The 13,588-nt window shown below is 36.3% G+C and overlaps 2 protein-coding genes across 7 annotated transcripts in view; both read right to left on the bottom strand.

Moving 5' to 3' along the window:
* Window positions 1–1,927: 1,927 nt before the first annotated feature.
* il13ra2 (interleukin 13 receptor, alpha 2) lies at window positions 1,928–8,331 on the bottom strand. Of its 3 annotated transcripts, none has more exons than XM_043239038.1 (10): window positions 8,180–8,331; window positions 7,196–7,328; window positions 5,900–6,066; window positions 5,235–5,388; window positions 4,537–4,657; window positions 3,927–4,111; window positions 3,667–3,818; window positions 3,205–3,358; window positions 2,872–2,977; window positions 1,928–2,781 (listed from the first exon to the last, which is right to left on the bottom strand). In XM_043239038.1, exons 2-10 carry the CDS (start codon window positions 7,299–7,301, stop codon window positions 2,682–2,684), a joined length of 1,245 nt encoding a protein of 414 aa, XP_043094973.1. In that variant the 5' UTR covers window positions 7,302–7,328; window positions 8,180–8,331; the 3' UTR covers window positions 1,928–2,681. The 3 variants fall into 3 exon arrangements, with proteins under 3 accessions (XP_043094973.1, XP_043094975.1, XP_043094974.1); XM_043239040.1 differs by having other exon boundaries at window positions 5,900–6,051; window positions 8,180–8,330; XM_043239039.1 differs by having other exon boundaries at window positions 2,872–2,974; window positions 8,180–8,330.
* Window positions 8,332–9,573: 1,242 nt separating this feature from the next.
* lrch2 (leucine-rich repeats and calponin homology (CH) domain containing 2) overlaps window positions 9,574–13,588 on the bottom strand; it is a 44,933-nt gene continuing 40,918 nt past the window's right edge. For all 4 annotated transcript variants that reach the window (XM_043239033.1, XM_043239036.1, XM_043239035.1 and 1 more), the window contains one exon: window positions 9,574–13,519. In XM_043239033.1, coding sequence (XP_043094968.1) covers window positions 13,400–13,519 — 120 coding nt within the window. In that variant the 3' untranslated portion in view covers window positions 9,574–13,399. The remainder of the gene's footprint in view (window positions 13,520–13,588) is intronic.

Here is a 13,588-nt window from a genome sequence, read left to right on the forward strand (position 1 = left end):
CCTTATGGCGGTATGACAAAGAGATACAGCACAGCCTCTCTTACCTTATCACTTACTTAACACCTTTTGACATGAACTCACCAAGATAGAGAACATTTCAAATGATTTGATTGGGCATTCATGCACTTAGGTTGCAATGCTCATCTAAAAACGCATAAAATCTAAATGGAAGTTTCTAAATGGAAACCTTTTGACTTTTAACTGAACTGGACAATCTATTAATGACTGTCTTTTAAGTGCTTACAGCTCCATAGGCCGAGTGACTTAAATCTTTAGATAGCCTTAAATTTATTGAACAACAGTTTGATTGTGTTAATTTTGCTATAAACAGTAGTCTCAGCGAGGTGCTTCACAAGCTGTGTGCCTTGAGATTTTGGGACATGGCATTCTGGAAGTCACTCCACTACAGGATATTGCAGGTGCATGTATCATCTTCATAAATCAAAGTCAGCATAATTGTTTTATTGTGGAGCTCATTAATCAAATCATATGTGGTAAGTGTAATGTGGTATTCACCTTCGAGTCCTCTTGAGTCACAATTTCACTGATGTTCTGTCATCCACTTTCTGATAAATGGCTATGTGTATGTCATTGTCATACTTGCTGGTGGTCAAAGTTGATGTGCAGCTTTCCTTGGAAATGTCTTAGTTCATTTTTGTTATTCCAGTGAGTAATATAGCTCTTGGAGATTATCAAGATTAATAACATAAGACTGTTGAAAAGAATATTACAGTTTTAATGATTAGTCAATGTTTTAAAACTGAGGAAGTGTGCTTTACTACTTCACTGACAGTGTCAATCAATTTACATTTCATTTTAACTACAGTATAAACAAAAACCTTTAGTTATCTTAAGTTCAAGGCTGGCTTTGCAAGAACCTGCCTTACAGGAGGAATTCAGTGATCATATACTTACTTGAGTTAGTAACGCAAATGGACTACTGTACAAGATTTATTTATTTACACAAATGTTAGAATTAATTTGGGACAATTACAGCATTTTTGACATCCTCAATAAGATACGAACTTGAATTCAATATGGAAATACTTTAACAAATAGCAATTATATACTGCTGTACACAGTAAAAACAAACCAAAAAAACGAGTTGTAAATAAAACAAGTATATTTTATAAGAAAATAATACCTCATATTTTTGATAGTTCAATGTTTAAACGATGTCAAGTTTTACAAAATGTTCATTCAGTTTTCATCAATGGCTTGTTTTTTTTGTTTTTTTGAATAACACATTCTCAGATCAAATGAAATATTCAGTAAGGAAAACACCTAAATCTATCAATGAATTAGACGTGCCCAAATAAATATCCGTTATACACTGGCCAGCCATCAACAGGCTTTCTGACAAAACACAAAATAAGAATTTCAAGAAATGTTTTGTCTGTACATGAAAGTAAACAAGATCCAAACCAGTATCACCGAATGAAAAAAAAAACCCAGACATTTTCTGAAGAAACAAAAACACATCGGTTTGTTTTGACATTAGATTGAATAAATGCTGGGAAAACAATCCCTTTATTAACTTCTTATTTATGGGCAAGTTAAGTCAAGAAAGCAGGGTGTGGATACCATCAAAGCATAAAGAAGATGCGATAAAGCGATAATTCTACAAATAAAGTGACTTCCTGATTCTTGGAGGTAATGCAGTGCATTATTTGTATAATATCATGCATATTATCATGATGACTCACTCAAACAGTCACCATTACGGTCACCATACATACTCACCAGGCCTAGTCAGCACAGGAAATGATGATGATCAACAGGAAGGGCTCTGATATTCTGATTAAGAATTAAACAAGAATGGAAATATGTTCTGTAACTGCGTATGTGTGCACACAGTACACTGTTGTGTGTGTTTTACACGCTTCTTGTTAATTGTATCTGTTGAAAAACTTACACAAACATAATAGAAATTCAAGAAAATTTTATTTGATAATGTATATAAACGTTTGCACATTTTCCCAAAGTGTATGAATACTCGTTCCTCCTGATTTCTTCATTATGTAATCAGCAGTAAAATAAACTCAAATACTGAAAAATGCGTACATCAAAGTAAGGTAACAAAAAAGACGATAGCAAGATAAAACTGACAAGATCACTGGCATTTGAAAAATCATTGGTTAAACCTGCAAGATCATTGGAATTTGACAATTCATTGGCTAAAATATTAAGATGATTGGCATTTGAAAAATCATTGGCAAGCTCACTGGCATTTGAAAAACCACTGGCAAAACCAACAAGATCGTGGAAATAGAAAAAAGAACAACAAACACTGGCTAAAATATCAAGATAATATCGAGGCAAAATTGGCAAGATCAGTGGCATTTGAAAAATAATTGCTAAACTGGCAAGATAACTTGTATTAGAAAAATCTTTGAGTAACTTTAAGTAACACATGATATGTGCATAAACACATAAAATAGTAGTATGGTGTCTTGGAAACCAAAGTGGTTCATACATTCGTATCAGTGCTGTGGTTCATTTAGGTCCCCACATACCTGTTCCCTAAGACTACTGGTTCTGTAAGGATCACTCTAAGGTTGTTGAAGTCTCACTTCTCACGTTTGTTTCTCTGCATGAGTATTGCGCTTTTACTGCAGCCTAGTAATAGCAATGCAGTAATTGGAAATTTTGAAATTCAGCTTAGCAGGTCATGGGGAGCATCACTTGAAAATAGGGCTGAGGATATTGGGCATAGTCTCGTTGACCTTCTCCTTGTATAAAGTATAGAGGGCATCCTTTTTGTTCATCTTTTTTATGCAACTGTGGGAACAGAAAGTCATTGTGAAATCGATAAAGAATTAATCAAACAATCTGTTTATTTATTAATACATCTTTTGGCCATGTACTTACGTTTGCTTTAATATCCATATAAGAAGACAGAGGAGGATGACTCCAGCAATACCAATGACCACCAGGCCCACCAGACTGAGATACTGAGTTTTTTCATTATCTTCTGCTGGTGAAGGGGGGAAAAAGACATGAATGATCATTAGAACATTAGAAGTAAAAAATGGAAAGTACTATTTACAATCTAAGTATAATTTATTATGTTCTAACACCTTTGGGAGTGTTTACCATAAATATTTTCAAGAGCTGAAAAGAGCCTATCTGCAAAAAACGTGTCAATTCTAAAAACTTCACAAGATCAGAATTAAAGAGCGCTCTTAAATCAATGGGTCTAACCTGTACACTCTGCTTGGCTCCAGTCACTCCAAAATCCCTCATCAGCGCAGTACATGTTCACCTTCGACCTGATTCGAAAGCAGGTTTTCTGACTTTCAGTCTCTTTCGGGACACCATAAGATGTGTCTTCTAAATTCTGAATAACCGTATTTTCCTAAAGGGGAAAAAAGACCTCATGAATGCTTTTGACAGGTTGGATTCTTGGCTCTTTTTTTAATATTTATATTGGCACATGAGCTAAATCAAATATCGGTTTGACAGTACATGCCAAGATTCAGAATTGAATGCAAGTGAATGGCAGTTGTTCATGTCGACAATGTCTTTTACAAATTACTGGGTGTTACAACGTTGAGTTTTGTCATCACTGTTTCTTAGACTCTCTCCTGAAGGCATTTCATATTTTTCCTTTATCTAAAGTGTACTGCACTGTATAGAAGAAATAAAACTGAACAATTAAAATACCTTTTTTTCCTTGCCATTTTTCATCGTAGTGCTGCTCTCCACCTCATATTCCAAGCAGTGTTCTGGCACCTGACCACTAGGTGGGGACCAATCTAACTTCAGCTCTCCATCAATCTCTGAGACATGCACTGAAGAGACCACTTCTGGCTTTACTGCAAGAGAAAGATGAGGAGAAAAAAATAGGAATACGTTTTTTTCTGATTTTGCGACTCTAGACTCGTTTTGAAGTTTGTTCCGTCAGGTATAATAGTAGTAGTTACCATGGTTTTGGACCTCAATAGAGAAGTAAGCCGTTTTCAAATTTCCTGCTGGAGAGGATCCATTTACGCATAAATTAAACTTTGAGAACTCCAAAAGTGATTTTTGAGGAAACCGGCATCCCCTTCGACCCTCAGATAATATGATGTATTCTGGACATTCCTTTGTTTCATCCATTTCCCTGTGCCTGGAAGAACAGAAATTAATTTTACTCACCAAGTTGAGTTTTTAAGTGTACTTTAATTATTTAAAATGTGAAATATTGACATAAAACTGTTTGGTTTGTTAAAAAAATGGCTCCTGACCTACAGAGAGATTATGTCTATATTCAAAGTATTCAAAGTAACAGAAAGTTTTAAATCATATTCAAACATCAAACTGAAGATTCTGATTGTATACTCTAGTAAACATAGCATTCCTTTTCTATGCAACAGTTAAACACTGAACTCTCTAAGGTTATTAAGTACATTCAAGTAAAATGACTTGTGCTTCAACCTGTCCTCTTGCTCCCCCTGAGGCACAGATAGCGCAAAGCTCTTAAGTGCCTCTGAGAAAACGTTTGGAATGCTTTGAATAGTGTTTGTGTTCAGCATTTCTCATGGAAGTGCTCACCAGTAATAGAGGTAGTGCTGTGAATTTGGAGGTATGACGGGTCCTGAATCCCAGGTGCATTCCATGTACTCCTTGCCATAGTAAACACAGTGAAAATCTCTTATCCGTGATCCCGCCACACCTGAGAAAGGTGGAAGCAGATGATAATCATTGCATTAAATGACAAGCTCAATCAATTACATTAGCATTTATTAGTATCAAATTGAAGGTAACATGTAATCCAACAAAGAGTTAGGTCTATAAAGAGATTCAGTTTCATAGAAAGACTCAATCTAACTTGTGCAACAGTCGGTCCATTCCTCAAAAGTACTTTCCTTGAAAACAGGACATTATTATTATGAAAATATTTGCGTAATAGACTCCAGATGGGTATGTTTATACTAGCATGTTTTTATTTTTTGTCCCTTTTTGTTATTTCACTTACGCAATACACTTAATATCAAAAAGGCTGGGAACAGTTAAGCAGAAAATATTTACATACAGTATGCCAGGTGGTTACATTTGTGTGCAATTATTATTGTTTAAATAATCAGTCTATATGTCTAAATGTCCAGAGAATCATCCCTTTTTAGATTAACATCAGTGGACTTCAACTAGAATTTTTTTTTCTAATTTATTATGAATTTATCATTATCTAGAGCTTACGATCAGATCACAAAAAAGCTTTATTGGGGGTGAAATATATTTTCAACCTATACCTGTAGGTTCAGGTGCGTAGACCCACTCCGTCTCCTCTCCTTGGACCTCCGTCCCATTGGTGCACGCACACTTCAGCACAGTGAGCATTCTCACCTTGATTGGTTTCTCAAGATCAAACTGAGCAGTGTAAGTGAGCTTGGCAGTTCGAACACTCTGTGCAAAACAAAAAGAGGGCAATTTTGAGTCATGAATTTATAAGAGTAGAGGCATAATATCAGGCACGCAAAGCTGCTTCATTTTGCAGATGCTGCAAAACAAATATGTCTTTCTGAATACTAAGTACACTGCCTGCAGGGGCTCGCATTAAATAAAACTTTTTTTGGCTCTGACTGAGGAGTTTCAGACTAAATCTCAAGGAGTTCCATTGAACACTTAACTGTCTTTAGTTTACTAAGTGCTTGTGTAACAGAAACAAGTACACATAAAAGTGGTGAAATACTAGAGAAGGTTTCTCCAGCGAGATTCAGCACAGCTTTAGTGATTTGGTGTCAGAACAATTTCAGAGAAATGAACACAAAATAAAGTTACAATTCTTCATAGTTATTTCAGAGTGTGACATGCACAAAGTAGAAAATGCACTAACACGTATAAATGCATGTGCGATGAAAGGAAAACAAATGAGACGAGTTTGTGGTGTGTTCTGTGAGTTCTCGAGGATTCTTACCCTCCATCGTTCCTCATAGGTGTCATAGTATCTGAGTTGGTATCGTACTGAGCAGCCTGTGAGGTTCTGAAGGCTGGCCGGTCGAGTCCAGTGGATACTGATGTAGCCCAGGAAGCCAGGGTCTGTTATCTCAATATTGGCAGGTGGATCCACTGTGGGAAAATTGTCTATGAACAATGCTGACTGCATTAAGAACAAGTACTTGGAACAAGCATCGAGTTGGAATTTTAAACTTCATCTAATCCCATGAGTCAAGTTATTGTGAAATTCAGTAAACTTTATAGCCACATCATTAGTGATCTGTTCGGTCAAAAAGTTAAGCAACCAAGGAAAACATACTCTGTGATTTCAGAAATATCAAATAGGTTAACTATTTCCTTAGTTTAGGTTTAAGGTTATTTATTCTCACTTTTTAAAAATTACTATTCTCATTATAATTGTAATCAGCTCTAACCCATCTTAATTCAGCATACTTCCCTCCTCTTCTCTAAGTGGTGACAGAGCTTTTGATTTTTCAATTATTACTTTGGTTTATGCATAGATATGTGCATACACAAGAACATTAAAGCCATCCCATTACTATATAGAGTTTTTTTTCTTTTTACATTGTAAAGGGCTAACAATTGCTTTTACTTAAATGAAAAAGACATACTGTGAATCTAAACTCATATGTGTCCTTCTACCGAGATGCTGCCACAACCTCATTATCTGCAGAGAGCCACTCAATTACCAAAGCACACACATTAGGATTGACATGGTCATTATATACTCTCAGAAATAAAGGTACAAAAGCTGTCACTGGGACGGTACTTTTTCAAAAGGGACATGTTTGTATCTTAAGGGTGAATTTTGATACCTTAAATTTACATAGTAATACTTAAAGTGCACATATTTGAACCTAATATGTACAAAGTGTACCTTTTAAAAAAGTACTGCCCCAGTGACAGCTTTTTGTATTTTTATTTCTGAGAGTGTAGATGACTGTCGGTGAAAATATTTCACTGGAACTTGACCCTCATTAAATGTATTTTGTGTTATTGTGTTTATTTTTTTACTTTTTTTTAAGTGAAGCTACATAAAGACCAGGTAGAGGTTAAAGGGTAAAAGATTTTTTATTGCACTTTATTATGCGTTACCTTATAATAAAATAAAATGGGTTATATTTAGCTGTTCTTTTTAAGAGTCTATTAGATAAAGTTATGTTTGACTCTCTTTGCACTATACAGAATAAGCTAAATAAGTCTGGAATTGTGCCATTTTTTTTATCATTTCACTGGAATCAAGCAGGAAGCTTACCCGTATCTCCACAGTCCGTAAACTCTGATGTAGAGACAGGCTCCTGAGTCAGCAAAAGCAAAGCGAATGCAGAGAGACATGCATGAACCTTATTCAGCAGCAACATTTTCTTCTGAAGGGTTATTATCGGTATCTAAAGAGAAAAAAACATTCACATGAGTTGTCTCTCTTTGCACTTGTTTTTGCAGCCTCTAGGATGATGAAATGCGGCAATGATATGTAATCATTATAAAATAGTACATTGTATTTAAAAAGGGAGGTGTTTAGATTTCCCGCAATGTTGCCAATGTTTTTACCCATGTGGCTAGAAAATGAGTAATTGTTCTCACATATTAAGGTGTGGCTCCAATCATTTTCTAGATCGGTTTGGTATACCTTGCTTAATATCAAGCCGCTCTGCATCACTGTGTATTTAATTAGTTCTTTGCCTTAAACAAAAAGTTCATCCGAAGAAAAAAAAAAATGAATGAAACATATTAAAAAACGAATATTTTGTTGCAATCTGTTATATAAAATACATGTTTAATTTTAAAATGTTTAAGGCAGATGTTGAGAAATTATATATATATATATATATATATATATATATATATATATATATATATATATATATATATATATATATATATTTATAAATGTACAATATACAATGACCACAGTTTCATCAATGTACGTTCCTTTTTAAGGGCTCTTGTTTGGAATATATTGCATATGCATTATAACACATTTGCCTTAATGTGTTATAATAAAAGCTGTTTACATTTTGATAAACCGCAAATGCTCATAATTGTTGATATCTGCACACACAAAAACAAATGCACTGAGTTAAAGTGGATTCGGTTAAATTAGGCCACGCAATTCAAACTATTTGCATGAAGCAGATGTGAAGATGTTCTGAGAAAGAAGGAAGACAAAATATCCTCATATCATGCAGAGATAAAGCTACTACAGCAATAAAAGAACGGAGTAAACAAGTGTACTCACTGTCACCGTTCTCCAATTGAAAGGTCCTGGTGTTATGAGCCAATAAAGCCGCCTCAGGATTGTCTGAATGAACTTTGCTTAATGTCCTCTGATTTTGTTGGATACAGCACCCTCTTGTGTGACTCAGGGTGTGTGTGTGTGTGTGTGTGTGTGTGTGTGTGTGTGTGTGTGTGTGTGTGACGCTGCCTACCTAGTATACGGTTACATTAGCCTACTTGTCTAGAACAGCTTACAGCCACGCTGCCAAGGCAGTGAAATTCCATTTAAAGTTTGATTAATGTACTTGTGGTTTTGTCATTTAGTAACACATTTAAAAACGTGGCTATAAATCAGTCGTGTTATTCCAGCGTGCCGTGTTGTGTGCGTTCTGCTCTGTGAATCAGTTCAGCGGTGTTTGCTTTGGTTCAGCTTTACTTTATTTTGCTTTATTTACGTTCCCCCTATGTGCTGAAATACAGCCAGTAAAGCGCGAAACGTTGTTTTCCGAATCGCAAATCTAATCTTAACACGTTCCCTCAGGGTTTTATGCTGATGGGAAACATGCGCGTTCGCGGTTACATTTTTTTGGTTGCCCAGAATGTAAACGTGCAGGCTATAGAAGACAACAAAGTTCATAGCGATTATTAACGGATGATAGACCGTGAAGCATGCGTCTATCGCTCTTTTGCTTTTTTTTATTAACACAAACAGGCTACCTAATAATACACAGTACATAAAAGTACACGCGTAGAATGGTCTCACGTTTCTAATGGCATATTCAACGATAAGTAGTAAAATTGTCGGGCTAACAAACTTTCACGCGAATGTTAAAATGCTGCCGTTTAGGTAAATGAGTTCATATCTCTTATGTGTCTCTCTTACAGGGCTTGACGTTAAGCTATATATATACACGGGAAATGGGGAAAATGCCCTTTAAAAAGGGTCAAATGACATGGGGATATTTTTGTGTCATATAAAATACTGAGTGGCTAGTAAATTTGGAAAACCACAAAAAGGTTAATGTTACTGCTCTCTTGTAAATATGAACTGAATTGGATAAGGGTTTAAATGACTCATGTTTTTCTGCTACAGACACATAATGAGACCTGCGAACAAGTTAAGAAGTCTGCAATAATTTTTTTCTTTTGTTCACAAGTATAACTTGCGGGAGCAGACTTCCTTCCTGACCCCGTCTTGAACGATTCTCTGGAAAAAAAAAAAAAAAAACCCCAGCAGATTTCCTTGGAAATAGATTCATAGAACATAATAAAGTAGCGGATGTCAAGTGGACAAACCACTACCACACATCTTTGCTTGATCATTTTTAGGATTGCTTATTGTAGTTTGACACTTAAAGACTATCCTTATTTTCCCTATTAAAAAAGCACAAAATAAATGACAGGTGCATAACAAAACACTGTAAAAGGTCAGTTTATTTCAGTATTTTTTTAAATGTTTTGGCTGGTTTCCTTTTTAAGGAAACATTCTAATGTGTTGAAACGTAGATTATGTACATGGATAATGGTATGGTCCAGACATGCATTCCAGTTGTCATACAAAAACATTTACATATACAGTACGCACTGCGTAGGAGGCATCCCCTGTCTATTACTTTTTAATCAACACATCTTTTTACAAACTGAACAGTTTCTCATCAACATGGATAAGAATCAGAGCTGACGAGTGATTTATTTTTGCCAAGATTGAGTTTGATGGTGAAAGGAAAACAAAACATGTTTTTTTTTTTAAATAACACACTCCTCTCTATGAACACTGTAAACATGCACACTCGAAATGAACTATAAGTGTCATGAAACCCGTTTCAGCATATAGTCTTATGACAATAATTATCTCTGCTACAGTACAATCATTATTGATGCATACTGAATACTGTAGAATATTAATAAAACTGTAGAATGCAGTATGCAGGCTTTTTCTTGTAGCAGGAGTTATGCAAGTGGTGACATTGGCAGATTATGAAAGTCAGATAGCTAATTGGGAAATGGTGTCATAAATACAGATGCTAAACAACTAAATTAGAGGGTGCAAAACCAAAACAAAAGCATTTCTTTAAGGGGACCTGTAACCTGTAGAAAACATTTTATATTTTTGGCTGAGATTGTGTTCAGAAGGCAATAAGCCTGAGCAAAAGCTGTCACCAGTTCATCCATCACAAAGCTCTGGCACTGAACCAAACGTATCTGCTATGCTGTCCCATGATATGGGAGTGAGGCATTACTCATTGTAAATCTGGGTCCTAAAACTCCTTTCCACAGAAAAGTTGTCAACAGCTGTTGACAGCTGAGCTTGCAGTGACATTTTAAAAGGCATAAATCAAGAAACAACATTTTCTCGCTTTAAAATAACATCAGGCAGGCTAACTTTCAAGATATGTTGGAAGTGGTTAGTTAGCCACAGCTGCACTAAAAGAGAAAAAAAAAATGTACAGGAATGCACGGCGAACAGTCACAAATAGAAATTGTTCAACCTACAGTACTTACATCCACTCCGTAAAGTGGGTTAACGCATAACAGCATTCATGTTTACATGCACCGTCCACTTGAGACTGCATTTTTTAAATTTTTAAGAAAGCTTTAAGCTCACCCACGGAAGTGAGGGATTGACAAAATTTGTTAAGAGTGGCAAAGAGGATTACATTTTTTTGTTTTTGTAGAAATAAAGCAAAAACAAACAAACAAACAAAACACCCACTGGTGATGATGGCGATACTTGCTACAAACAGTCCCCAAAGTGGAGGTGCTGTAGAGTTCTGCGGTTGTAATATACATTCACTGTAAGGTGAGATGCTATACTGACTTTAAAGTGGATGAAAACTTACAGTCTGGATTGTATAAAGGTACACAGTTTTTAGATGTTCGAAATTGATGTTCGAAATTGTTTTATGGAGTTTGTATAGTAAAAGTTATTTTGTTGGAAAGACGTTACATCAGCCTAACTGTCATTTATGAAAAAAAAACCTTTATTTAATAATTCATATAATAATAATTCATTTAATAATATCAGACATTGGCGCATGTTCACGAGAGTACCACAGCGAATGCGTGTGCACAAAAATATTCTCTTAGCAAGTACTGTTGAACCACTGATGTCACATGGATTAATTTTATTTTATGTCCTTTTTGGGACTTGAACATGGTAGCTCTGTTGCTGTCTATGCAGGGTGTTACAATTAACAGCTAGTGTCCATGTGCTAGAGGGCACTCCAACCTTACCGTACTCACCCTGGACTCTATTTCCCAGGTTCCCCCTGCCCAGGAACTCATTACCTGTTGACACCCGCTTCATATCAGGAGGGCTATTTAAGATGCACACACCGGACTGTTTCCTTGTTTTCTATTAATTGCTGCCTGCCCTGACCATAACCTTTTTTAAGGATTACTCTTTTGTCTTTACCTTGGACATTACTGTGCAGATATTTTATCCTACCTGTTGCCTCACTCCTCACATTTTTCCAATTAAATATGGAGCTGTCTTGACTAGCAAGTCCGGTAAAGTAAATGTGTGAAGAAAGCAGTTACTAATGCACCACATGTACAGTCTATGCCAGGGATTCCTCAAATCCGGCTCGCAAAAAACTATTTTCAGTTCAGCTCTATTTTTGATCAAACTTACCTAACTGGGACTTTCTGATCTCAAAGACATGATTACCTGGTTTGGGTGAGTTTGATTGGTTCTGCAGGGAAGTTGATCTCGCAAGCCAGATTTGAGGATCCCTGTTCTGTACACAAATCAGACCATTGATTTTGCATCTGATCTAAAAATAGCTTCCTCACAATAAGCAGATTTCTGGTGTGCATGTAAACAGTGCCATAAAGAAACTGACTGCAAGCAACCTCCAAAGCTATAGCCCATTAAGATGGCTGCCCCAATTTCCATGTTTGGAAATTGATGAATAACACTCAAGAATGTCTGAACAGTATTGCTGATTTTGAAGAATACAGTTAATGTATTTCTGAGGTTGATAAAGAAGTAAATAGAACTAAAAATAAAATAAATAAAACATACAAAAGTACATAAAGGCAAATAAATAAATTCCCTGATCAAACAAATGAGAACAATTTGTACATATTTTAACATTTCTATAACTCTTGACAGTTTACTGTGATGAATGCACTGCACGTCAAACCCTTTACTTAACTTAATTCAGTTTTACCAGTATCATTTGATTTCTGATTGCCAATTATTAATTTAATCACACAATCAAATGCCCATCTTTCGTTAATGGACTGTTCTTACTCTGTAATTACAATTAGCTTTTGCAAATGTTTTTAAATGACCTATTTTAGTGCTGAAACTTTACGTACATGCCCAGACCTGCACAACAAACAAAATTATAGCACAATGCAAACAGACTGGCACGTGCAAAACTTTATGAAGTGTTACTTTCTGGCACATGCAGGCTGTGAAAACTTAAAATACCACCTGTGTGAAAACAGTCAAGAAAAACAAACATTTGGCAACATTGGCATGTACGTAAAAGAACACAAAGAAAGCCTTTGTCTTGTGAGCAGAATCTTCATTATTAAAACCGTCCAGGCATGCAGAAAGATATGATTTCTTTCTAATGCACCGCCAATGACTCACCTGACTGCAATAAATCAACATTTATGGTAACACCTTTGTCTGTCCTTGATGTCCTCGGTGCTGGTCTGGGTGTTATTACATGCACATCAATACTGTCTCTGACCCACTTATTTCTTCAAAGAGACAGGAAACACAAGTCAGGATGTAACAAGATGTTAAACAGCTCTTAGTGACTTCATACAGGAGAGGGCTGGAGTGACATCCGATCCAGAATCAGCCAGATAGCTGCAGGCTTTTCTCCTGTCCTCACCCGTTGGGGGTTCACCGGTCCAAGAGAAGAGTGAGACAGATGACAAGGAGATACAAATGACAGGAGACAGAGGTGTCCAGCATCGAGAGGAGAGAGTCTGCATTGCAGTTGTGGAATAGAAACAGGTGTTAACCCTCAGAATGAAGCGTGTGGCTTTAAGAATTACAGTTTCCCTCATATGGGGTACAATATTGGAGCTTTAAACTGTCTAGACCCCTCCACAGAGGCTTATAAGAGGTAGGGGGAAGCCGGCTTGTTCACCGCAGTTGTGAAAGGTAAAAGCTTGTGACCTCCCCATGGTAGGTCAAAGATCAGCATTGAGAGTGAGGATGAGGTGGTAAGGCAGGGTAAAGGGATCTTAGTGGACGTCCCATGATCCAGTGATGCTACATGGTAGAAAGTTGGTTGGGTTTTGATGAAGGAAGATCCAGCAGTGCCTGTACAGTGACACCGACCTTTACTAGACCTCGCTCCTCCAGGATGTGATGCGGCAAACACAACTTGTCCTGTTCATAAACACAAGCAAATGAAAGCATAAATATAGATAAATGATAGATATTATAAATACACTGTTA

The sequence above is a fragment of the Puntigrus tetrazona genome, chromosome 5, assembly GCF_018831695.1.
Source record: "Puntigrus tetrazona isolate hp1 chromosome 5, ASM1883169v1, whole genome shotgun sequence".
Classification (NCBI taxonomy): Eukaryota; Metazoa; Chordata; class Actinopteri; order Cypriniformes; family Cyprinidae; genus Puntigrus; species Puntigrus tetrazona.